Raw genomic sequence first — 26344 nt, 5'->3', positions numbered from 1 at the left:
CTAAGATGACAGCAGCATCAGAAATATTCAGAATGATAGATACTGACTTCAATCTGCAGGCATTTTATGATTATTAACAACTACAAATGCTGATAATCTGAAATAAAAGAAAACTGAAACTTTGCTTCAGTCTCCCAGTGCTGAATTTAGCGGCTAGGCTGCAGGACCCCACATCGGGCTGGGAAGCGGGTGCCACTTCTGTTTGGGTGGGGAAGAACGGCCACACGCGATCTTCTGGCAACCGACCAATCAACACTGGGGAAGCGTGGGTTCAATGACAGAATGCAGAGGCGGGATGGGAGGTGGCAGAGGTGCCATCAGATGAAGCCGCGGCAATTGCTGGAGCCATCTTTAAAGGGCTGCCAGCATTACATGTAATGGGGACTGTCTGGAAAGCAGAGAAGTTCAAGGAAACATGCAAATATAATTTTTTTTAATTCATTCATGGGATGTGGGCATTGCTGGCCAAGCCAGCATTTATTGCCCATCCCTAATTGCCCTTGAGAAGGTGGTGGTGAAGCTGCCTTCTTGAACCGCTGCAGTCCATGTGGGATAGGTACACCCACAGTGCTGTTAGGAAGGGAGTTCCAGGATTTTGACCCAGTGATAGTGAAGGAACGGTGATATAGTTCCACATCAGGATGGTGTGTGACTTGGAGGGATACTTGTAGGTGGTGGTGTTCTCATGCATTTGCTGCCCTTGTTCTTCTAGTTGGTAGAGGTCGCGGGTTTGGAAGGCTCTGTCTAAGGAGCCTTGGTGCGTTGCTGCAGTGCATCTTGTAGATGGTACACACTGCTGCCACTGTGCGCCGGTGGTGGAGGGAGTGAATGTTTGTAGATGGGGTGCCAATCAAGCGGGCTGCTTTGTCCTGGATTGTGTCGAGCTTCTTGAGTGCTGTTGGAGCTGCACCCATCCAGGCAAGTGGGGAGTATTCCATCACACTCCTGACTTGTGCCTTGTAGATGGTGGACAGGCTTTGGGGAGTCAGGGGGTGAGCTAATCGCCGCAGGATTCCTCGCCTCTGACCTGCTCTTGTAACCACAGTATTTATATGGCTATTCCAGTTCAGTTTCTGGTCAATGGTGGCCCCTAGGATCTTGATAGTGGGGGATTCAGCGATGGTAATGCCATTGAATGTCAAGGGGATTTGGTTCGATTCTCTCTTGTTGGAGGTGGTCATTGCCTGGCACTTGTGTGGCACGAATGTTACTTGCCACTTATCAGCCCAAGCCTGGATATTGTCCAAGTCCTGCTGCATTTCTACACAGACTACTTAAGTATCTGAGGAGACACGAATGGTGCTGAACATTGTGCAATTATCAGCGAACATCCCCACTTCTGACCTTATGATTGAAGGAAGGTCATTGATGAAGCAGCTGATGATGGTTGGGTCTAGGACACTACCCTGAGGAACTCCTGCAGTGATGTCCTGGAGCTCAGAAGATTGACCTCCAACAACCACAACCATCTTCCTTTGTGCTAGGTATGACTCCAGCCAGTGGAGGGTTTCCCCCCGATTCCCATTGACCTCAGTTTTGCTCGGGCTCCTTGATGCCATACTCGGTCAAATGCGACCTTGATGTCAAGGGCAGTCACTGTCACCTCACCTCAATGGTAGAAGGAAGACCCCTGGGTGGCCCCACGGTTCAGCAATGCCTCCCTGCAGGCTCTCTTTAGGAGGTCCTGATCCCCAAGGATGGGAGGATGGCCCACCTAATCAAGCAAAACTGGACGCAGATTGCTCCCCATTCTCACTCTCTAGAGGACCAACACTCACTTTACTTAGTCTTTTCCTTGTTAAATACCTGCAGAAACTCTTGCTATCCATTTTTATATTTCTAGCTAGCTTCCTCTCATACACTAATTTCTTTCTCCTGATTAACCTTTTAGTCATTCTCTGTCGTTCTTTATTTTCTGACCAATCATCTAAATTGCCACTCATCTTTGCACAATTATATGCCTTTTCCTTAAGTTTGATGCTTTCCTTAAGTTCTTTCGTTAACTATGGATGGTGAGTCCTCAGCTTAGAACTTTTCTTTTTAGTAGGAATATGCTTATTCTGAGTATTCTGAAATATCCCCTTAAATATTTGCCACTGCTTCTCTATTGCTCGATCTCCAAGCCTAGTAACCCAGTTCACTTCACCTAGCTCAGCTTTCATGCTCGCATAATTGCCCTTTTTCAAGTTTAAAATACTAGGTATAGACTCACTCTTCTCTCTTTCAAACTGGATGTAAAATTCAATCATATTGTGGTCGCTGCTACCTAGAGGTGCCTTTAGTCTGAAGTCATTAATTAATCCTGTCACATTACACAGTACCAAGTCTAATATAACCTGCTCTCTGGTTTGTTCCAGAACGTGCTGCTCTAAGAAACTATCTCGAAAGCATCCTATGAACTCTTCATCCAGGCTATTATTGTCAATCTGATCTTTCCAGTTTATACGTAGATTAAAATCATCCATGATTATTGCCGTCCCTTTATCACAAGCACCCAATACTAATTCTTGTATACTTCATCCTACATTGTGATTACTGTTTGGGGGCCTGTAGACCACTCCCACTCGTGACTTCTTTCCCCCTACTATTCCTCATCTCCACCCAAACTGATTCTACATCCTGATCTCCTGAACCAAGGTCATCTCTAACTATTGCACCAATGCCATCCTTGATTAATAGTGCTACTCCTCCACATTTACCTAGTTTCCTATTCTTCTTGAATGTCATATACCCCTCAATATTCAGGACCCAATCCTTGTCATCCTGCAGCTACATCTGCGTAATGACTATCAGATCATATTTATTTACTTCAAATGTGCCATCAGTTCATCCACTTTGTTATGAATGCTACATGCATTCAGATACAGAGCCTTTAGTTTTGCCTTTTTGTTATCTTTGTATCATCAAGTCTTGAGTGTTGGTGTGTTGTTAGGTTTTTTTCTTTCTGTCCCTTCCTGCCATTCTCTGCCCTTCATTTCCCATATTGCTATTCTGCTCTCCTGCCTTGACTCTACCCCTTGATTTGCTACATCTACCCATGCTTGATCCCTTCCCCCCCTCCCTTGTTTAGTTAAAAGCCCTCTCTACTTCCCTGGTTATATGCTTTGCCAGAGCACGGATCCCAGCATGGTTCACGTGCAGACTGTCCCAAAGGTACAGCTCCTACTTTACCCAGTACTGGTGCCAGTCCCCCACGAACCAAAACCCACTTCTCCCACACCAGTTTTTGAGCCATGTATACATTTCACTAATCTTATGTGCCCTCTGCCAATTGGCTCAGATAATAATCCAGAGATTATTGAACCCTTGAGGTTCTGCTCATTAATTTGGTGCCTAGCTCCTCATACTGTCTAAGCAGAACCTCTTTCCGTGTCCTACCAATGTTGTTGGTACCCACATGGACATTTTTATTCATTCTGCCAAGGTGAGTACTCCATCATTCTTTTGCCTTTGGGGTTAGCATGTGGCAACCCAAGAGGGTGAATTTGGTGGAAGGAGAGTGACCACTCAGACGTTGACAAAGGGATCAAGCAGCAGTATATCCTGTCAGAGGCATGGCTGCATCTTGGGAGGAGGCACCCGTCTGTGCTTGCTGACCCCCACAAGGTTTCTTGAGAGTGGTTGCATGCAGGAGGTACTTGTGTGACCCCCATCACGGACCATTGGGCTGTTCACCAGCATAGACGCTGTGCTTCTCTCCACGGGGAGACGAACAGTGTTCATCTTAGTGCTTGCAGAAGACAGTCCATAGCCTCAAAGAATGGGTGAAGATTGGCAGAGGCGTACCATTCTGACCACCATAGAGGAGGAGATCTTAGAACTGGCAGGGCAGCACAGCGGTTACTCTTTCACTGATGGCGAGACAGGAGTGCCAACCGAAGAGAGTGAGTGGCCAACTGTAGGGGCACAAGGGTGCATCTGGCACACGAAAAGCATGGTACTCATGTGTCCACTATTAGACACATTGAGCTCCACAGTAGGGATAACTGAAATGCTGCAATGGGAAGCCCATAAGGCTTCAATCTATCTGCTCTCCTATGCAGGTGAGGCCAAAGAGCAGAGAGCTGGAGAGATCAGAATGGAGGAGGAGGGAGCCTCAGAGGATGCACTATCACATCACTCCCTCTCATTTTTCACCAGTGCATATACTCTCATGTCGGTGGGTATCTGTTTGTGCTTAGATGCGGGGACACAGTGAGCACAGCAGAGACGTGCCTGAGCAGCTGATGGAGGCTATGACAGTCGAGGTCACTGCCAGTTGGAGGACCGTGTGAGGTCAGGTCGATGACGTGCCTCTGGAGTTGTCAGCAACATGGTAAATGCTGCAGCTGCAGCATGAGGTAAGGGAACATATGGCGGAGCTTCCAGAGGCTATGTGCACCCATGCGCAGACCATGGAGGAGTACATCTGGGCCTTGAGTGCTGCCCTGTATCTGGCGTGTGTGTGCTTGGCTTCCTCCATGGAGTAACTGGCAACCCTCAGGGAGAGCCAGGTCCAGCACACCACTCAATGGATGCTGGATATGCGCACAGACCTGCATACCATCGCATTGTCAATGAGCTCAGTGCAGCAGTGGCATGGCAAGAGGGGACAAGGCGCCTGGAATCTCCACCAGGTCATCATACTTCTCAGGTCAGCAGGGAAGTACAGGGGAGGAGGAGCAGCTGCCTTCCACTTTTTGGAGCTCCTCTCAGGATGTTACTAGTATGGCTAGCGGCTCCTCAGCCCCTCTGCCAGTAACACCAGCACCTCAAGTAGCCGCACTGGCAGAGGAGGGTCCTGTACCTGTGCGGGGGCCCCTCAGCATGCCAGGGCCAGCCAAGCCTCAGACAGCCAGAGGACAATTGCCAAGGTCATCCAGAGCCAAGTGGCAGCAAGGTCAGCAGCCCGCCTCCAACTCAGCGGAGCACCACGTAGGTGCACATGTAAGAAATTTAAGAGCACCTATCTGCCTTTGGGTTCACGGGTGAACAGAGTATCAAAATGTTAAGCCTTGCTTTTGTTGTGCCGCTTAATAAAGATTTGATGCCAATCATCCTACGTCTCCTTCCAATTCTTGCTGCCCTTTGGGACTTCAGTTACACCCTGGCTCCCTCAAGGGGCTGGTTGAGGAACCATGCTGTGTGCAGTCAATGCTTCACTCTTGCCGCTGGGCAATGTGTACCTGCGTGCTGGGCGATGGAATGCTGAATGAAGGAGGCAATGGCAGGGCTGCCAAAAGGTCACGCTTTGTTGCTATGGCTCCAGAAGGTATTCAGGGTCATATGAAACATCTGTATATTAGTGCCTCCTGAGCCTTCCGTGCATGTATCTCACTGCGCCTTGCCTGTGGGCCCTGAGGCCCTTCATCTTGCATCGCCTGGTCAGGAGCTTCCTCTACATCCTCATCAGCAAAGGAGGCATCGCGATTCACAGGATCCTCACTGTTCAACACCTCCCCCCCTCTACAGCACCTGGTTATGCAATACACAACAGACCACCATGATACGCAAGATCCTCCCTGGAGCGTATTGAAGGGCTACGCTGGATCAATCAAAGCACCTGAATCACATCTTAAAAAGGCCTGAGGCCTGTTCAATGATCGCTCGAGTTGACCTGTGGCAGGTGTTGTACATCTCCTCTGCATCCGTGTGTGGGTTCTTCACAGACATCTGCAGCCATGTCCTCAGTGGGTAGCCCTTGTCTGCCAGTATCCATCCCTAAAAGTGCATGTGGGGGGTGGAGGTTTGGGGGCAGAAAATCTGAGGTACCAGAGATTGATAAAAGTATGTCGGTGTCGTGGCTGCTTCCCAAGAACCATGCACACATCTGAAGGATCCTTTTGTAGTGGTCGTAGACCAGTTGTACATTGCACGAGTGGAAGCCCTAGCTGTTGATGAAGGCCACTGGCTGGTATGTGGGAGCCTTGATGGCCACATATGTGCAGTCGATCACATTCTGTACCTGGGGTAATCCAGCAATGGCCTCAACCCAATGGCTCCCTCAGCTTGACTGTCCAGATTGGTGTGGAAACATACTCGGTGGTTCTCTTGAATAGGGCATTGGTCACCACATTGATGCATCGATGCACTGCAGATTGCAAGATCCCACACATATCGCCAGTGGCTCCCTGTAAAGATATGGCCCGCCTCCCATCTCAGTTCATCCCCCAGCATGGCACATAGATCTGTAACGGCCTTCCTGGGGAGCTGTAGATTTCGGAGACACTGCCGCTCGGACATTTGCAGCTAGTTGAACCTCGGACCGTAACCCTCTCTGGAGAGTACCCCCTTCTGTGCTCAGGAGGTTGGTCACATGTCCCTCTGCCCCCTTCTCCTGTGCCCCATGCCAAGACAGGCCCTCCTGTTGGTCCTGAGGTTGCTAATTTCCCGCTCACACCATCTCTGTTGTGCTTCCTCCTCAATTGGGGACTTGAAGCCTGGGTGAATGAAGCCCATAGCAGATGGCCTCTCTTAGTGTGCAAGGCCTATTAAGCAAATGCCCCGCCCCACCCCCTTTCCCCTATGTTTCTTATGCTCAAGTGCCGCTGGCCCGATGGGACTCTGGCGGCACGTCCCCATAGCGCTGGCACCTTACCCACTTCTCCTGGTTTCATTTGTTGCTGGCCTTGCTGCTCCACCCTACCTGGTACATCATGCTACTTCTCTCGATTGGCTGCCAGAGAGAACCAGGACTGAGCTTCTGCTTGCTTGCCTCCTCCTTTCACTGGGCGAAGCTCTGAAGCCCCGTGGTTCCTGTGCGCCGTTTTCAAAATTCAAAAACCCCTGTAAAGTTGCTCTCAATTGGCCAATTAATTGTATTAATTACCTTTCCAACACGTCCATGCACGATGTCCTCTTGCATGATGGCTGCCATTGGGAGAATGTGGAAACGATGTGACGACGTCTTCCGTCCCCATTTCCCTCCACCCCTCCGCTCACCTCCGAGCCCATTCCCAAAGGGCCCAGAAAATTCCGGACCCATTTTCCAATGAAGGGTTTACACCCAAAACATTAGCCTGTCAGTTTCCTACACAGATGTTGATGATGTGTATATTCCTAATTTTTCCTGTTTATTTCAGATTTATGGCCTTTTTTAAAATCTCAGTGTTAAAGCTTTATATACTTAGGTCCTACTGCCTTTATTGTGTTCTGTTTATTTCCAGAATTTGATATTAGGTTTTATACATATATATTTAGAGGCAATCATTTAATTTCCCAATACCTAATGAGCTAAGCTTACACTTGAGCACTGGACATCTAGTCACAGTTAGGTAGATAGTAATCCTTTTGCTTTAAATCCATCTCCTTTGTTACAAAAGATAACTTGAAATATTAGTGGGGTTGAAATTGGTCCTCGTTGCGCCTATTTTAAAAGGGGCGCAAAAAGGACTGATTTTGCAACATCCTGTACCGCAAGGATGCCTAAAAAACATCTGGCCAAATTTGAATTGGGTTATTATTAAGGTGCCTGCTTAATAATTAGTACAAGCATTAGGTCCCTTGCATATACTAATGATGGGCCTAACGCACGTCTAAAGACCCTTTCCAGAAATCGGGCTACCACGAGCTGAACAGGCCTGGGGCCTTCTGGACTTGGATATAGCCTAGCCAGCAGTCACCACACAAAGGATAAGTGAAATATTTTTACTTTTAGTTGCTATGGAAGGCCACTGCTGAAGAGGCACATAGCCCAAAAATTGCATTCTCCTGTTAGGTGAGCTCCCTGTGAAGGTATAACAGGCGCCAGCAACATGCCCTGAATATTTTGATGAGGCCCAAGGACCAATTTATCGCAATCATTGGGCCTCAGATTTTGAGACCAGGGATCATTCCCAGCATCATTTGATGCTTAAAAATGGCCTAATGGAATTTCTAGGCCAATGACTAGAGCAGGAGGGGGGCGAATGCTTGATGTCAGGGTGCAAGAGTAGCCTGGTGAAAATAAAAGCTTCCCTAAATGGTGTGCAAGTTATAAAAGAAATAACGGTTAGTACAGAAGTACTATACACACAGTTGATTCTTTAAGTACAATACAGCAGTGTGGAAATTTTTTTAATACTGCAGACCTTGACATTTGCTGAGAAAAGAATTTATATAGTCAATTTTGCAAATCATTTTTATATTGCATTCAATGTTTTACAGATATGCTACTTTACCCCATGTTAACACCTATCGTTTTACTCTGATTGCCATCAAAGCAAGTTAAAGTGAGCTATACTCATTGAATCAACAGTTTCTCCATAGAAGCTATATTTTCTACTTTTAATGCTGCACACATTGTGCTGGAGTGCAAAAAGTCACCAATGCTTCCATTTGTACAGTGTCACACAAAGTATTGCTGCAGTATTCTTGCCATGGTTTTTCCTGCTAAATTTCTACAGCAAGCCGAGTATTTTGTTTTTTCTCACAGTAGCACAGAATACGCTTTGGTGCTCCAGTTAAAATTGTTTATTCTGATCAAAAGAAGATATTTTTTATGCCTTTGAGAATTAACAATAAACTTTCCTCGGCTAAGGCAGGGGACCCACTCGTTGTCATTGTATACGGCAATCTCCAATTGTACAAGGAAATGGCAGAGGGTTATTGCCAGAGAAGGGAAAGAGAGTGAGGGAGCGAGGGAAAGGGTATTACTGCTTGTATGGTGAGAAGCACAGATTCTGACAAGCACTGATAGTTACAGTATGGTCAGTCAGATGGGACACAATATGTGACAGAAATAATGTGAAGAATCAGGGAGTGAGCATGTATATTTCAGGAAAAGATTGAAGACCAGCCACAAGGGTTGAGGTTACAAATTATTAATTTGAGAAGGATGCCTGCTCTCGTGAGTAATTCTTTGCAAAAGTCCACAGATTACTTTGGGTGACAGGTTTGTCTATGTTACTGAGGATCACCGTCCTGAAGTAGGCCCAGGAAGGTCCTGGCGCATATTTTGGAGTAGTGCATTTCTAATTGAACAGAACATTGTAGCAGCCTCTGATCTGAACATTAGTAATGGGATCATGTTACTCCACCTTGGGTCCTGGGAATTGTTATGAAAGTGCTTCTATTTTTTTTGAGGACTCATTTTTAAATTGTGGAAATGGATCCATTTTGGAAGGTTGAAGATTTCATAGATGTTGGACTCTTTTTTTGTTGAAAGTTCACTGAAAGGACATTTGAGATGTTGTGTTTGAAAACAACCTTTACTGGACATCACATGCCTTAAGATAAAAAAAACCAGAAACCTTGGTAATTTAGGGGAGATGTTTACAGAGAAGTGGCATGTCAAGGTTATGAGTGGTCAGGAAGTTCTGACCTGCTGTTTGAGGTGTCACTTCTGAGATATTGTTTTGGTTCAGTTGGGGTGTGGACGGTATTTGAAAGCAGTTGGAGATCAACCTGCCAAGAAAAAAACACCCACTCATCTCTTTCTTTACCTTTTTGAAAAGACCCTGTGAATCCAGAGTGTGATAATTGATGCCACATTTCTCCTGGAAAGCATGCCAAACTATTTCTTGACATTTCCAGAATGAACTGCTCCAGAAAAGATTTTAGTGACCCGTCTCTGTATACCCAGACACCAGACCAAAAGGGACAACTGGCATCCTTCCACATCGTCTATTTTTTCCTTCAAGAATTAGCAAGTATTTGGCCAAAGTATTTTTTTTTGTAAAAGAGCTCTGCAGAGAGAATTTCTTTATTTTCTTCAGTGTGTGTGAGTTTGTCTGTGGGGTATTTAAAAAGGGAATTTTCATATTTCAATCTGTGTGTTAATGCTTTGCCTCATTACTGCGGCACAGTGGCGCAGTAGTTAGCACCGCAGCCTCACAGCTCCAGCGACCCGAGTTCAATTCTGGGTACTGCCTGTGTGGAGTTTGCAAGTTCTCCCTGTGTCTGCGTGGGTTTCCTCCGGGTGCTCCGGTTTCCTCCCACATGCCAAAGACTTGCAGGTTGATAGGTAAATTGGCCATTATAAATTGCCCCTAGTATAGGTAGGTGGTAGGGAAATATAGGGACAGGTGGGGATGTGGTAGGGACATGGAATTAGTGTAGGATTAGTATAAATGGGTGGTTGATGGTCGGCACAGACTCGGTGGGCCGAAGGGCCTGTTTCAGTGCTGTATCTCTAAAAAAAAATTTTTTAAATAAATAAATCTTGTTTTATAATAAACTGAAACTTTTGTTGTTTATTAAAGAAACTTTGTTCATGTATTTTATGCTGGGATAAAGAGGAAAGTATATGATAGTGTCATGCAGGCCCCCACCTGCCAGGAATGAGGCATATTAATTTTGTCACATGAACATTGATTTTAAACGGTTACTACAGTGAAGAAAGGAATTGTTAAAATAATCACCAGACACTTGGCTGGAAAAATATTTTTGCATACTAACAGACAGTGCTTGGAGGGACAAAGGGGCTACTCCCTGCTCCAATTTAACCCACAATGGACTTTGAAAACCAGGTATTATGTGTAAGAAGAGACATTCCAGGGTCGGCTAAGACAAGAGAATCCACAAACAGACATGATCAGACCAGCTAGTCACATGACTAACCTGCTTAGCAACCTGGGTTTTTCTGTACAAAGAGTTTGAACTGAAAAAGACTGTTTGCTCCTGAATTGAGAAGACCTCTCCTGTCTGCTCCCATCTCATTGTCACAAGCCTCTGGACCCACTGAAGACACATGAACCCCAAGAGAGAAAAGTCTCCTACATCGAACAAGGTTTAAGAAGAATACTGGGCCCCAACAAAAAGCAAGACCTGCCTACAATCAAGGACTTTACAGAGAGCTCGAAGAACAGCACCCAAAACCATCTTCAGATATTGCTTCAGACAGTTCAATTTTACTTCTTCTGCTCTTTTCTGTCTCTATCTCCACGTGTGTATTGAGTATGCATGCTAGCGTAGGCATGTCGCGTATCCGTAGGCGTTGACCGAATTAGAGTTTTAAGTTTAATAAAGTTCAACTTTTTTTCTTTAAACCTAAGAAAACCTGTTTGGCTAGTTTATTTTCCTTATAATTGGAAGTTAGCGAGAAAGGATTCACTAAGGGGGAGCTAAAAAATGGTGCATTTAAAATAACCCTCTTAGAGTAAGACCAAGTGAAAGCGGAGAGGGAAGCTGGACCCCTTTCTCATCGGGTCATAACAATTGACTGCATCGGTAACTGGGTAAATAGTTAAAATATATGTTGTGACCTGTGGAGAAGTGGAACTAGAAAAGACTCCTCCTGCCTTGGTCGTTAACAGTGTGCAAGATTCAGAAGTTATCCAGTGGAAGCCTGACTACTCTTCATGGTTTGAGGGGTGTTTTTTTCTTGGGTAATTGTCTCAATATGATGGACACTGACAACAAAAGAGAATTCAACAGTGGTTGTGTCACCTACTGTATTGAACAAATGGATAGCAAGCTTCTGGATAGGTAATGCTCACCATAACACCGTAGTCACTTTAAGGAGGTTCTAGGATGTTACATACAGTCTATTTGGTAAATAGGTAACCTGCTTTGCTTAAACATACAATAGGTTCACACCAGTTGTTCCCCAAGTAAAAAAAAAGAGTAATATATCCCACTTCCAGAACGTTCTGCCTTTGTGTAATTTTATCATATGTCTCTACAAAAGGCATATAGATACATTACATATGGCATCATATGCCATGCCAGACAAGATGCAGGACTGAAATGCTAAGAATGTGTTAGTATTCTGGTCAAGGAGGAGTACTTGATGTTGAATATCAGATAGTGCTCCGATTAAGACAGATGGCTCCAGACAGACCACGTTCCCTGAGGTAGGTGCTTCAGCTGACAACATTTGCTGTCCTCTATGCATTAGCAAAAATCACCCAGAGCGCACTCCTTGGAGGCAGAAAGAAGTGTGATCTCTCAGGCAGCAATATCAGTTGGCACTGTAAACTGATGTCAAGAGACTAAATGGCAAGAGTGATACTGTTAAAGCAGCCTGAAGGTTATTTCTGATCCAGTCTCCCTTCACCCATTTCCGATGGCCCTCCCCATGTGCCTGTCAGCCTCCATTAACATCCTGGCAAACTATTGGATGTTGATCAAGTAGATGATTCAATGTCATTGTCCTCGTCTTTTCTTTCTCCCAGTAAAGGAAGACTAGGGGTTCCTAACAGGAGGCAAAGTTGTCTCCTTTACTATCTAGCATGCCAGAGTCTGATGAAAATAAAACTATCAGCTCTACAATTTTTTTGTTTCTTGCTCCAAGTGCCTGACCACCACCTAGCAAGTGCTCACAGTGGCATGGTCAGAAATGAACAGTTCCATGCCATGGGGATGGCAGGTCCCTTCACTTTGCGGCAAAGTATGTTGTAACATTCCTGTGAGTGGTTCTTCAATAAGACGGTAGTTGGAATTTTGATCTCTACTATTATATCTTGCCCTCACCATGCCAGTTTATTCCAATCAGCTAGTACTATCGGCTGTTGTTTCTCTTCTCTGGGGCAATTCCAGAACATTGAAATTTTCCTCTCAACTTCAGTCTGGGCTCCTGCTGCTGATTTATAATCAGAGATGGCCCAGCAGGAGTAGAAACAGGGAGAGGACATTCAAATTTAGGAACAGGCCAGCAGGGTACACACGGCAAGAGGAAATTTAAATCAGTTAAACTAGTTACTCAAACTGGCCGAAGGTAGTTAGTGCCACACCACAAGAAGCAGTGCTGAGATCACTGCTGTTCACCATTTCCAAATATGATTTTGATTCGGGAATCAGAGGTACAATTTCTAAATTTGCAGACAAAACCAATTGGACAGGTGTAGATAATAGGACTGCAACAAAATACAAGAATACATTAATAAACTTGGAGAATGACCATGGAATTAGTAAAATTAGTAATATAGGTAAGTGTGAGGTGGTACATTTTGGTAGGAAGAATAAGGCGGACACATATTCCTTGGAAACTTATGCCGCGAAACTGAACAGGAGCCCGAAAATAGGTTTGTGTATCATAATGCGTAATTAACCTGCGCCTGTTGTTTCCGATGCAGGCAGCACACAAACTTCATGCTGCCTGCTTATTTGCAGAATCGCAGTTTGCAGACAGCGCTATACATGCTGCTGAGTGGTTACATGCCTCAGCAGGGAGCTCAAGTTCTTGTGATGTGAACACCACTTAAAGCTAGCCTGCACTTTTATATAGCACTTTTCACAACCATTGGACCTCTCAAAGTGCTTTACAGCCAATGAAGTCATAGTTGTAATGTAGGAAATGTGGCAGCCAATTTGCATACAGCAAGCTCCCACAAGCAGCAATGTGATAATGAGCAGATAATATTTTTTTTGTGATGTTGATTGAGGGATAAATATTGGCTAGGATACTGGGGATAACTCCCCTGCTCTTCTTTGAAATAGTGCTATGGGATCTTTTACATCCAACCGAACAGGCAAATGGGACCTCGGTTTAACCTCTCGTCCAAAAGACGGCACCTCCAACAGTGCGGCACTCCCTCAGAACTGCACTAGAGAGTCAGCCTTGATTTTTGTGCTCAAACCCTTGAGGGCAACTTGAACCCAGAACCATGTGACTCAGAGGCAACAGTGCTGCAAACTGAGCCATGATTGGCACAGCTGTGAGACAATTAATATGTCAATGCTTAACAACATGAGGGAGAGAATTCTGGTGAACAGAACCTTCATAATATTAGTCTTCAACTTTCTTTGAGAGTCACAGATCTTGTCATTGTTTGGGCATTATTTAGCAAAGGAGCAGGATGGGGGAGAAACGTTGTCACATACTTACTTAACTACATCTATCTTACCACTCGGACTTAAGAAAACAAAGAGACCATGGAGACAATGCCATAATGGACCTTTGCAAATGCCACTTCTGATATAGATGCTAAACAACACATAGCTTACAGAACAAAATTGTTTTTTTTTAATACTCGTTTCTGGATTTATTTTAAGCACGTCATCCACAAATCTTCAGAGAGCTCTTTCACTGAAGTTCCAGATGGCATTGGCTGCCTTTTAACTTTTGATCTAATGATAAGCCCCAATTCAAAAGGAAAGCCGCTCATGGACTGAGGGGCAGATCCATTACATTTGGTGAAAGGCTGGAAATCCATTTTTGAGTTATTGATTTCCACATTTTTGTCACAGACTAAAGAAGACTACCTCTTTATCTTCTCCACACAGGGGAAGGAGACTTAAAGAAAAACCAAGGATACAAAATAAAGGATCACAAAATCTCTTGTAAACCAGCAGAGGTATTTCAGAACCTAGTGCAATAACTACCATATCATTACTGCTTACTTTATTTCATATGTTCACATTGCAAGCATTCATCAGAGGCAATAAATTTCAGAGTATTTCAGATTCAGAAGCATGTTCTCACCTGATCCTGAAACATTGCACCGCCAAAGGCCCAGATAGCAGCAAAAATGAAATAGAGTTCGTAGAGTTCCTTGTGGCAGTCTGCAGGGGTATTTTCCTTTGTCAACAAACACTCCAGTAAGTAGCAAACCATCTGGACCATGCTCTGCTCCGGAACTGGGATGATTTTCTTAAACCTGCAGAAATCAGTTCAACAAGAAGAAAAATCCTTTCCTCTGCAAGAGATAAACAAACCATCGGGGACAAGCAAAAAGACAGGGAATTCTGTTCTCCTTCTGAGTTTTTCTTGAAAGGGCAAATGTTTAAGAGCCGTGAGCCTGAACTACATTGAGATCAGTCCAGCACTGCACCAAAGAAACTTAAGCAATTGGTGATACATTTCTCTCAATGTTACAGTTTCATTGGAATCTGGAATTAACAGGTAATGTACATGCACAATGTGACTGCCAAATTAAAAACGGCGTTCAGAAGGATATTCATGGTCCTTATACCATTTTAAAAAATTAATTCAGTTGCTTGCAGTGGAGGTAGTGCATGAACAGTGATTTCTTGTTCGCTGTCCATTTTGTAGCACTGTGATGTAAAACGCAAAAGACGATTATTAATTGGGGAGAGAATTCAAACACATGGTGCCACTTCAGAATATTAAACAGTGTTAACTCTGCAACAACAGCAGAGCAATAAGTCTCATATACTTCTGATTCTCACGTTGAACAATTTACAGTTTCAGCTTTCCTCATCCTCCTTTGCTGTTTTCCAGTTCATTTCAGAATACTATCCTCCTACACTCCCTGCCCAACCTCTTACCCTTTATTTTCTTTACCTTGTCCTCAGAGTATCCAGGCACAAAGGCAGGTATTTCTCAAACAAAATGGTCAGGTTTGCTTTCTCAGTCTGGATCTCTCGCTTGTCAATCCAGCTGCTAACCGGAGGGTTCCAGCCGAGGTCAGCAGGGTTAATGTACAAGATCCCTAAAAAAAAAAGAGCTAAGTTATTCCTTATTTCCCAATGTATGATTTTTATCCCTAGGAATACTGCATTGATATCAGATAAAGTAGCCTATAAGATATAGAAAACTAGCTTATACAACACATGGTATGAGTTTGTATAGAGTGCAAGACCACAGTTTTAATGATCCACTTTGATATTTGATATTGATATTATACCTGCCACTTCCCTGAAAATTGTTACTATGGTGATACAATTTGACAGGAACTGGGAAAAGTGACAGATGAAAATCATGAGAAATTTCTCTCTACAAGTTCTCTTTCCACCCATGAGCAATAAGATCCTTTGTGCATGATGATCTCACAGGCTATGAACCATTTTTGTGGTGCTTTAATCCTGTTTCCAAGTCCTAATACTAACCTTTTGCAATGGAGTTTATGATTACCCTCCAATGGGATAGTTTGTCACTGCATTAACTCTTCAGAAGAGGCCAAATGGATATTTTAAACAATCAGTCCAATTCAATTCCTTCTTCCGATTAAAGACTGGATGTGGCTATCCAAATTCTTTTCAGAAATTAAACTGCTCAGCCATCACTTCACTGCGCCTTATTGCTTCATCGATGGGCAAGATTTTATACCTAACACGACATGGTGAATATTATAAGTTTCTATGGAAAGAGAACAATGCTTCAGGTCGATGTTCCATCAGACGAGAGGGCATTGACCTAAAACATTAACTCAGTTTCTCCCTCCACAGATGTGCCTGACCAATTTCCAGCAATTTCTACTTTTATTTCAGACCTCGAGCATCAATAATATTTTGCTTTTGTTGAAAGTGTCCTTCTCCGGACTGCTTTGTGGTAAAGAAGGGGTTTTAAGCGCTATGGAGAAAAGGGAGGGACATGGGATTTAAAATTAGAGCTGGTATAACTAACAAAATGGCAGAACAGACTCAATGGACAACTCCTATACCTATGTTTCTATGAAATTTACCTATCATGAGGCTCACGTGCTACTCACTCAGCAGCCAGTTGCAACTTTCTTCAAAGCATCTACTCCAGTTCACATTTTCTATTTATCTCGACAACTGAACATTATGAATTAGAAACACATGAAGATGTAAACTGCAGAAAACCTTCATTTGCAATATTTTGAAAATAAATCAAGAACAGAATTCTGGTGATTGTTTTATATTGACATCATTCACTGGCACTCAAAGAGTTAATGATAGAGTGACGACCTCAGGTTTTGTTTGGGTTTTGGGATCAGCATTAGAAGCTCTGGAATTCAGGAACTCCAAAGCCAAACTCAAGTTCAAAGAGCACAAATTAAAATGGTGATGGTATTTACCTTTGCACCTTAGACTTGGTGAGACTGCTGTATATTTCGAGAAAGGAGCATGAATCATAACTGCCACTATTTGACTTGGGATCCTTGGATTTGAACCTAGGAATATAGGAAATAGCAGGAGTAGGCCATTCGGCCCCTCGAGCCTGCTCTGCCATTCAACTAGATCATGGCTGATCTTTTACCTCAACACCATTTTCCCACACTATCCCCATATCCCTTGATATCTTTAATATCTAGAAATCTATCAATCGCTGTCTTGAACATACTCAATGACTGAGCCTCCACCGCCCTCTGGGGTAGAGAATTCCAAAGATTCATCACCTGCCGAGTAAAGAAATTCCTCCTCATCTTCAGTCCTAAATGGACTACCTTTGACTCTCAGACTGTGTCCCTAGGTTCCAGACAACCCAGCCAAGGGAAACACTTCTTCACTCCTGTACCCAAATCCTCTTGTAGTAAAGGCCAACACACCATTTGCCTTCCTAATTGCTTGCTGGACCTGCATGTTAGCTTTCAGTGACTTATGAACAAGGACACCCAGGTCCCTTTGGACATCAACACTTCCCAATCTCTCACCATTTAAGAAATACTCTGCATTTCTGTTTGTCCTACCAAAGTGGATAACGTCACATTTTTCCACATTATATTCCATCTGTTATGTTCTTGCTCACTCACTTAGCCTGTCTAAATCCCCTTGAAGCTTCTTTGCATTATCCTCACAACTCACATTCCTTAGTTTTGTGTCATCAGCAAACTGATGAAGTTCTGATGAAGGGTCACTGATCTGAAATGTTAACTCTGCTTCTCTCTCCACAGATGCTGCCAGACCTGCTGAGTATTTCCAGCATTTCTTGTTTTTATATTGTAAATATCACATTTGGTCCCCACATCCAAATCATTGATATAGATTGAGAATAGCTGGGGCCCAAGCACTGATACTTCCACTAATAACAGCCTGCCAACCTGTCCGATAACCAATTCTCAATCCATGCCAGTATATTACCCCCAATCCCATGTGCTCTAATTTTGCATCGAAAGCCTTCTGAAAATCCAAATACATCACATCTACTGGTTCCCCCTTAGCTATTCTGCTAGTGACATCCTCAAAAATCTCTAACAGCTTTGTCAAACATGATTTCCCTTTCATAAATCCATGTTGACTCTGCCCGATCCTACCATTATTTTCTAAGTCCAGTTATCACATCCTTTATAATAGATTCTAGCATTTTCCCTACTACTGATGTCAGGCTAACAGATCTGTAGTTCCCCATTTTCTCCCACCTCCTCCTTTCTTAAATAGTGTGGTTACATTTGTTACCTTCCAATCTGCAGGAACCGTTGCAGAATCTATGGAATTTTGGAAATTGGCCACCAATGCATCTACTATCTCGACATCCACCTATTTCAACACTCTGGGATGTAGATCATCAGGTCCAGGGGATTTATCAACTTTCAGTCCCATTAATTTCTCCAGTACAATTCTTTTTCTAATACTAATTTCTTTCAGTTCCTCATTCTCAATAGTCCCTTGGTTCTCTAGTATTCCTGGGAGGTTTTTCGTATCTTCCTCCGTGAAGACAGACAGAAAGTATTTGATTAGTTTCACTGCCATTTCCTTATTGCCCATTATAAATTCTCCTGTCTCTGCCTGTAGTGGACCCACATTTGCCTTTGCTAATCTTCTTCTTTTTGCATACCTATAGAAGCTTTTACAGTCTGTTTTTATGTTTCTCGTTAGTTTACTGTCATATTCTATTTTCAGTTTTTTTTCCCGTTTCTTGGTCCTCCTCTGCTGAATTCTAAAATGCTCCCTATCCTCAGGCTTACTACTTTTTTGGCAATTTTATAAGCCTCTTCCTTTGATCTAATACAATCTTTAACTTCTCTTGTTAGCCTTTCCTGCTGGGTATTTGTACCTCAATGGAATGTAAATTTGTTGTAAACCGTGTATTAATTCTTTAAATACTTGCCATGGCCTGTCGATTGTCATACCTTTTAATGTAGTTTCCCAATTTACCACAGCCATTTTGCCCCTCATACCTTCATAGTTATTTTGCTTTGTTTGGATTTAAGACCCTAGTTTCAGATTAAACTACATCACTTTCAAAATTAATGTAAAATTCTGTCATATTATGGTCATTCGTCCTTAGTGGCTCATTTACAAGAAGATTATTAATTAGCCCTTTCTCATTGCACAATACTAGATCTAAAATAGCCTGTTCTCTAGTTGGTTCCTCAACATACTGTTCTAGAAATCCATCTCGTATACATTGCAGGAATTTGTCCTCCACAGCATTAGGGCTAATTAGGTTTACCCAGTCTATATGCAGATTGAGGTCCCCCATTATTACTGTATTACACTTGTTACATGCACCTCTAAATTCTTGATTTACACCTTGCCCTACATTACCTCTACTGTTTGGCAGCCTATAAATAACACCTACTAATGTTTGCTGCCCCTTGCTGTTTCATGTGTGTGAACATGTGTGTATTCACCTTTCTCTCATCCATTAAACAACTGGGAAATGAGACAGGCAGATTGATACCACAAGTTCCATATACCTCGTTGCAAGACCAACAACTATTTTCACAGCTGTTTTCCCAGACAGTTGTTGTGAGAAATTTGAATCCTATGTGATCATACCGCAGGAAAGACTAGACAATAGTTATTTCTGCATCCAAACAGGAATAAATCACCAACCAACAACTGAACTCATCTACAGCCTCCATGAGAAGAGCATGCACTGATGAATAAACTCTTCAAGAGTTAACCCATTTCTCAGTTAGGATTTCAGTTCCACACAAACCTGCTCTAGAGACTGTGGCTGGGGTTGCAGTTCGTAAGTGGCTGATTTCAAACAGGAGCCTCATGGTAGGGTTGAGAGGAATCCGCTCATTACTGGCCAGAGTCAAAACCTATAATAAAAAGACGGCAAAGTCAGGACGATATCTGCCATTTTGTTTCTTGGTTTTCAATCTCTGCAGGCTGATAAACTCCTGCAATGAAGGACAGTTTTTTTTTTAGAAATACATCAAGTAAAAGACATCTCAGAGGTCTGATGGCAAAAACAGATGTGAGCAGAAGGGAGCAAGGGAACAGAAAGGGAGATGGGCAGAAGTATAACCAAAAGGAAGGCTTAAGGAGACTTCAGACTGTTCAGAGAAGGAGTTCCCAAGGACAAAGACAGCTGTTGATGGAGGATGGAGGAAGCAGAGTGAGGATTACGCTGGTGTGAGAAAAACAGGAATGTACAAATGGAGGAGTTCATTAATATAATGTGGAATAAGGCCACAAAGGGATTTGAAGCCAAGGATGGGGATCCTGACATCAACTTCCTGGTATACAGTCAGCCAGTGGCTCTTGACAAGGTGAGAATTCAGGACTTTGTGAAGGATGCAGGCTGCAGTGATCAGAGTTAATTGTGGTTTGCAGACAATGAAGGTAGGGAGGTGCTAAAGAGGGCTTTGGAGAAATCAAGCCTTGGGCAGCACAGTGGTGCAGTGGTTAGCACTGCAGCCTCATAACTCCAGCAACCTGAGTTTCGTTCTGGGTACTGCCTGTGCAGAGTTTGCAAGTTTTCCCTGTGACCATGTGGGTTTCTGCCGGGTGCTCTGGTTTCCTCCCACAGCCAAAGACTTGCAAGTTGATATGTAAATTGGCCATTGTAAATTGCCCCTAGTGTAGGTAGGTGGTAGGAGAATTGAGGGAAGGTGGAGATGTGGTAGGGAGTATGGGATTCATGTAGGATAAATGGGTGGTTGATGGTCGGCACAAACCCGGTGGGCCGAAGGGCCTGTTTCAGTGCTGCATCTCTCTATGACATGTTGAAATCCTGATCACCAATTTTGCAGCATTTAGGGACAGGTCAGGACAGAGGTAGAACATGTTTTGGAGGTGGCATCAAGAAACCAATGAGATGTACGGAATGTTACGACCAGGTGAGAAAGAGGTCTAGGGTTCCCTCTCAGCCTTCACCTGGTCTTACCGTAACAGGGTTTTAATTTTAAACACACTGTGTTTTTAGCTCCTCCTTGGTGAATCCTTGTTCACTGCTTTCCAATTATAAGGCAAAGAAACCAGCACAAACAGGTTTTCTTAGGCTTAAAGAAGAAAGGTTGAAATTTATTTTACTTAAACTCTAATTCGGTTAACACCTACCGATACACAACGCGCCCACGCTAGCATGCATACACAATACACACATGCAGACAGAGACAGAACAGAGCAGAAGAAATAAAGTAGAAAAGTTTGAGGCAATCCCTGAAGAGGGTTTTGTTACAGATCTTCGAGCTCACTGTTGAGTCCTTGATTGTAGGTAGGTCTTGCTTTTTGCTGGGGCCCAGTATTCTTCTTAAACCTTGTTCACAGTAGGAGACTTTTCTCTCTTGGGATTCATGTGTCTTCAGTGGATTTGGAGTTCCGTGAGAAAGAGATGGGAGCAGACAGGAGAGGTGTGGCGAGCCAGCCAGGTGAGGTCTTTTCAGTCCAGGAGCAAACAGACACTCTGAGTTCAAAGTTGTTTGTATAATTCGGAAAAATCAGGTTGCCAAACAGGCTAGTCACATACCAGCTGGTCTGACCACGTCTGTTTGTGGATTCTCTGTTCTTAGCCGACCCTGGAATGTCTCTTCTTACACACAATACCTGGTGCTCAAAGTCCATTGCGGGTTAAATTGGATAAGGGAAGTAACCCCTTTGTCTCCACAAGCACTGTCTGTTAATGTGCAAATGTCTTTCCAGCCAAGGTACTGGTGATTTTTATAATCGAGTCTTTTCTTCACTTCAGTAACAGTTTACAAATCAATGTTCACATGACAAAATTAATATGCCTCATTCTTGGCAGGTGGGGTTTTAGCATAATAGGAAGCAAACTGAGCTGAGAGAGAGAGAGGGGGGAGGGAGAGACGGAGAGGGTAGAGAGAGGGGGACAGAGAGAGAGAGGGACGGGGGGAGACAGAGAGGGACAGAGAGAGAAAATGAGAGAAGCGGACAGGTAGAGTGAGAGAGGGAGGGCGCAGAGACACAGAGAGGGGGTAGAGAGAGGAAGAGGGGGCAGAGAGAGGCAGCAGAGAGAGGGAGACAGAGAGACAGAGAGTGGGGACAGAGAGAGAGGGGCGGGGAGGAGAGAGAGGGCCAGAGAGTGGCAAAAAAGAGGGTGGAGAAAGGGTGGCAGAGAGAGAGGACAGAGAGAAAGACGGGGCAGGGAGAGAGGGAAAGAGGGCCGAGAGCGATGGGGGAGACAGGGAGAGGGGACGATACAGATGGGGGGCCGCGACACAGAGAGGGGAGACCACAGAGAGGGAGGGGAAGCGTGAGAGACACAGAGAAACAGACAGACATAAAGGAAGAGAGGTGGAAGAGACAGTGATCAAGATTACTCCTGACAGATGGACATCTATCTGGAATTGTCCACATCGCTACAAGAATTGTGTAGGCAAACATTAACTACTTGTGCAAGCAAAAAAATTCCAGATATCTCACTAAATCAGTGTCCAACATAGTGACCTGCAAGTAAGTCAATAAATTAGTCTTCTCATTTAAAGCTTCTTCACGAAAATGCACCTTTGTTGTTGTTTTGATTCATAGTAAGATAAATTTTTAATGCCTTTATCTTTCCTAAATTGTCTCACCAGCCCCCTATATTAAGACAAAAATTGTAATGTGTACCACCCATGCAAAAAGATTGGACACCCCTGCTTCAAGCCTCTAACTTTGTATTTTAACAGCTAGGTTATTTTAAAACACAAGTTTAAAGGCGTGTGTTATGTAAACTCATTTTAAAATGGCAAAAGTCACTTCGGGAATGTCTCTGTTTCTACTCTCTGGCACGCATTACTTTCACCTGGGACACAAGCTTAGCGACATGTCGAAAGTTGCTGGATTTTTATTTCTATATAAATCTCACAATTACGCTTCTATCCATTTGGAATCACATTGTTCCATATCTTGTATTGAGGGAAAACAGGCAAGAAAATCTAAGGAATCTCCTTAAGTCAGCACTATAAGTTCCTCATGAATGCAAAAGTGCAGTGTAATGGGGCTGAATGATATTGGCAAAAACAGGATGGTGCTGACCCATATATGATAGTAAATACAATGTAACGGATAGCTTTAATAAACTGTAATCTATGATGAGCTGTCTATAATTCCTTAACAAAATCTATGCTGCAAATCCATGTCAGAAACAGTCATTAACTGATATTTTTCTGGGTATTGGATTAAAGAACAAGTTTTACAAATATGCCAAAGATCAGTAACTGCAATGTGCATCATTTACTATCCAGTCTGAGGGCAGATAACCTGAATGGCCAATGTCATTTGAAAGTTGTTGATCATATAATTAAATTACGTTAAAAGTGCACCTTTGCTAACAGGTAACAGATTTGGCTTGGACATTAATTGGTTCGTCTGGAATACAATCTTACAGGTCGTGACTAAGCATTTTGTAACCGAATAATACATGCAGTAACAACCGCTCAACTTTTTGATGAAAAGCTTTTTGTGACTCCTGAAACAGTGTGAATCCACAGAAGTCATCCAATAAGGTCCCTCTACCACGCCGTGACATGGTCTTGTTACGACCAGGTGAGAAAGAGGTCTAGGGTTCCCTTTCAGCCGTCACCTGTAATAGTGTTTTATTTTTAAACACAGTGTTTTTAGCTCCTCCATGATGAATCCTTGTTCTCTCCTTTCCAATTATAAGGCAAAAAACAGCACAAACAGGTTTTCCTACGTTTAAAGAAGAAAAGTTAAAATTTATTAAACTTGAACTTAAACTTTAATTCGGTTGACGCCTACGGATACACAACATGCCTACGCAAGCGTGCATATGCGATACACACATGCAAATAGAGACAGAAAAGAGCAGAAGAAAAAAAATGAAGTGGAAAAGTTTGAGGCAATATCTGAAGAGTTTTTGTTACGGTTCTCCAAGCTCACTGTAGAGTCCTTGATTGTAAGTAGATCTTGCTTTTCGCATTCTTCTTAAATCTTGTTCACTGCAGGAGACTTTTCTCTCTCGGGGTTCATGTCATGTTTAGTGGATTCAGAGGCTTATGAGAAAGGGATGGGAGCAGGCAGGAGAGATCTTCTCAGTCCAGGAGCAAACAGACACTCTGAGTTCAAACTGTTTGTACAATTCAGAAAACCCCAGTTTGCCAAGCAGGTTAGTCATGTGACTAACTGGTCTGACCACGTCTTGGATTGTATCACCTTAGCAGTCTCAGGAATGCTCCTCTTACACACAATACCTGGTGTGCAAGGTCCATTGTGGGTTGAATGTGTCAGGGAATTTTCCTTTGTCCTTCCAATCACCTTCTGTTAATATGCAAATGTTTTTCCATCCACGGCTGATCCGTTTAACAAGTCCTTTCTTCACTCCAGTAACAGTTTAAAATTAATGTTCATGACAAAATTAATGTGCCTCCTTCTTAGCAGGTGGGGGCCTAGCATGACACCCTACTCTGTCAACAAAAGTAATTAAGTAATTCGTATCGGCATTACATACTATTTTACTTGTTAGCTAGCTAATACAGTTGTGTTTCTCTCCGTTGAACTTTGTATGCTTAGCTACTTTATTCATGGGGAGAAATGTGCTTTAAATAGGACTGTGTTTTGATGGCAATAGATTGGATATACATTTTATATAGAGCTCAACTGCCCCCATGTCCGTGGCTGAATCAATAATTTTGTCAAATGTTCGTGGTGCAACATGACGGTGCCTATCCCTGATGTAGCAGCCCTTTTTTAAAAAAAAAAGTAAAAAGAACATTTATTGTTAAATATTTCTTTTTCTAGTGTTCATTCTGCAAAGGTTTGTTCTTACTGGCTCAGTATGTATGAAGCTATTCGTTTACCTTATTATCATCCATGACAGTGTTAAGAGATTCAATCCACATAGGATCAATGTCTCCATCCAGCACAATCCACTTGGGACCATCGTGGGTTATGTTTGCCAGTTCACGCATGATACAAGAGAAGAGTCCTAAGAATAGAACACAAAATAGAAACCATTAGTGTTTGATATACATTCTATGGAGGGAGGTACAATGATCTCAGATAACATCTGGAATTGAATCATAGCTTTTCTTCCTCCTTTCAGCAATTTTAATCTTTATTTTCTTCCCTCCTCTAATAAACATATAAACATAATCAGTGATACCGTGGGTTTGTTCTACGAGTGCAGGCAGCACTCCAGCTACCTTGCTTAAGTAGGTGTTTACATCTGTAAAGTTAGATAATGAATACATGCAGCTATTTGTGCGATGCCCTGGCATTGACTCTCAAGATATACAATAGTAGATATTGAGGTCAACTGAGGTCATGATCCTTGCAACTAAACCAACAGAAATAGGGCTGAATTTTTTTCTGCCCTTGGAGACAGGCACAGAGTGGGGTGGGGAGGCAATCAAAATGGCAGGGAGCACTGTTCCTGATGTTGCTTGGGCCCCCTGCCACTATTTCCAGGTCAAGGACGGCCAAATGAGGTCCGTAAGTGGCCAATTAATGGCCACTTAAGAGCCTCTTCCCTCTTGCTGTCTCCACTTCTATTTTGCTGAAGGCGGAGGATCCCACTACTGTGGGGAGACTTTTACAGGTAAAGCCTGGCGGCCTCCAAGCAGGGTTGGGGGGTCCCTCCTTTGGGGGTAATCCAGGGCCCCTGGAGGGACCCCATTTCAGTTATAGACCCCCCCGGGGAAACCCCCCTTCCCCATCCTCACCAACCACACCCCCAACCCATTGTCGGGGCCTGCCTGAAAGGCCCCAGTGACCCCGACTCCACTTACTTCTCCTGGGGATTTGATCATTCTTCTCCTCTCTTCAGTATTGCAGGGCCTCTAAGAAATGGTGGCCACTACAGTACTGCAGAGCTGCCAGCTTTCCGATTGGCCGGCAGCTCTGGGGTGGGAGTTCATCCCTTAAAGGTATAGCGTCCCTGACGGTGGACAGTTAATTGGCTGCCCACTGTTAAATAGCTATGGGGGTGAATGGAGAGCCAAGGCAGGTTCTCGTCCTGCCTTCTGGCCTGCCGCCGGGCTCCCACTTCACCAGAATAAGATGCAGCCCATAGGCTTCCCCAGAACGCAGGAACATTGAATGTTGCGGTGTCCAAATACTTGCTGTTTATTCATTCAGCAAAGCAAACCAACACTAATTTCATCTAAGATATGTGCTCAGCTGCTGTGACAATACTGGATGACATTGGTCATGGGAACTGCTTTATATGGCTGTTATATACCATCTTTCCACTCTCTGGTTGCTGGGTTGATGATTCCAAAGAGTTCATCATTAGTGACAGCTTTGGGATTAAGATCAGCCCAGACTGGTCGCCGTTTCATGTTCTGGTAAGTCTTGTATAAGGATTTCAGGACCTGAGTCTTGCCAGTTCCGGCATTGCCCACGACAAACACAGAGTGTCTCACTTCAAGCATCTCTTCTAACTGAACAACCTGCAAGAATGTGAAAAGCAATTGTGAGGCAAAAAAGAATTATTTTGCATTCATATAACATCATATCCTCAGGAAGACTCAGTGTTTTACAATCAATGGATTACTTTTACAGTCTTGTGCCTTTCGTTAGTCATCAGCAGTCAATTTGCACACAGGAAAATCCCAAAGCGGCCAATGAATGAATGATCAGTTACTCTGCTTATCACGTAGATTAGTTGAGGGGGGAATGTTGGCCAGGAATCCAGGAGGAATGCCTGCTCTTATCAAATGGT

At 43.6% G+C, this 26344-nt stretch overlaps 1 protein-coding gene across 1 annotated transcript in view; it reads right to left on the bottom strand.

The window, feature by feature from the left end:
• Positions 1-26344, bottom strand: part of LOC137384244 (dynein axonemal heavy chain 9-like) — a 584247-nt gene that overhangs the window by 383101 nt on the left and 174802 nt on the right. The window contains exons 32-36 of the mRNA XM_068057979.1: positions 25862-26072; positions 24480-24607; positions 19430-19538; positions 15146-15293; positions 14324-14498 (exon numbers count right to left, since the gene is read on the bottom strand). Of these exons, the coding sequence (XP_067914080.1) occupies positions 14324-14498; positions 15146-15293; positions 19430-19538; positions 24480-24607; positions 25862-26072 (771 nt within the window). The remainder of the gene's footprint in view (positions 1-14323; positions 14499-15145; positions 15294-19429; positions 19539-24479; positions 24608-25861; positions 26073-26344) is intronic.

The sequence above is a fragment of the Heterodontus francisci genome, chromosome 26 (assembly GCF_036365525.1).
Source record: "Heterodontus francisci isolate sHetFra1 chromosome 26, sHetFra1.hap1, whole genome shotgun sequence".
NCBI classification, from domain to species: Eukaryota; Metazoa; Chordata; class Chondrichthyes; order Heterodontiformes; family Heterodontidae; genus Heterodontus; species Heterodontus francisci.
The sequence above is the reverse complement of the archived record's forward strand: the minus strand, read 5'-3'. Positions and strand labels throughout refer to the sequence as shown.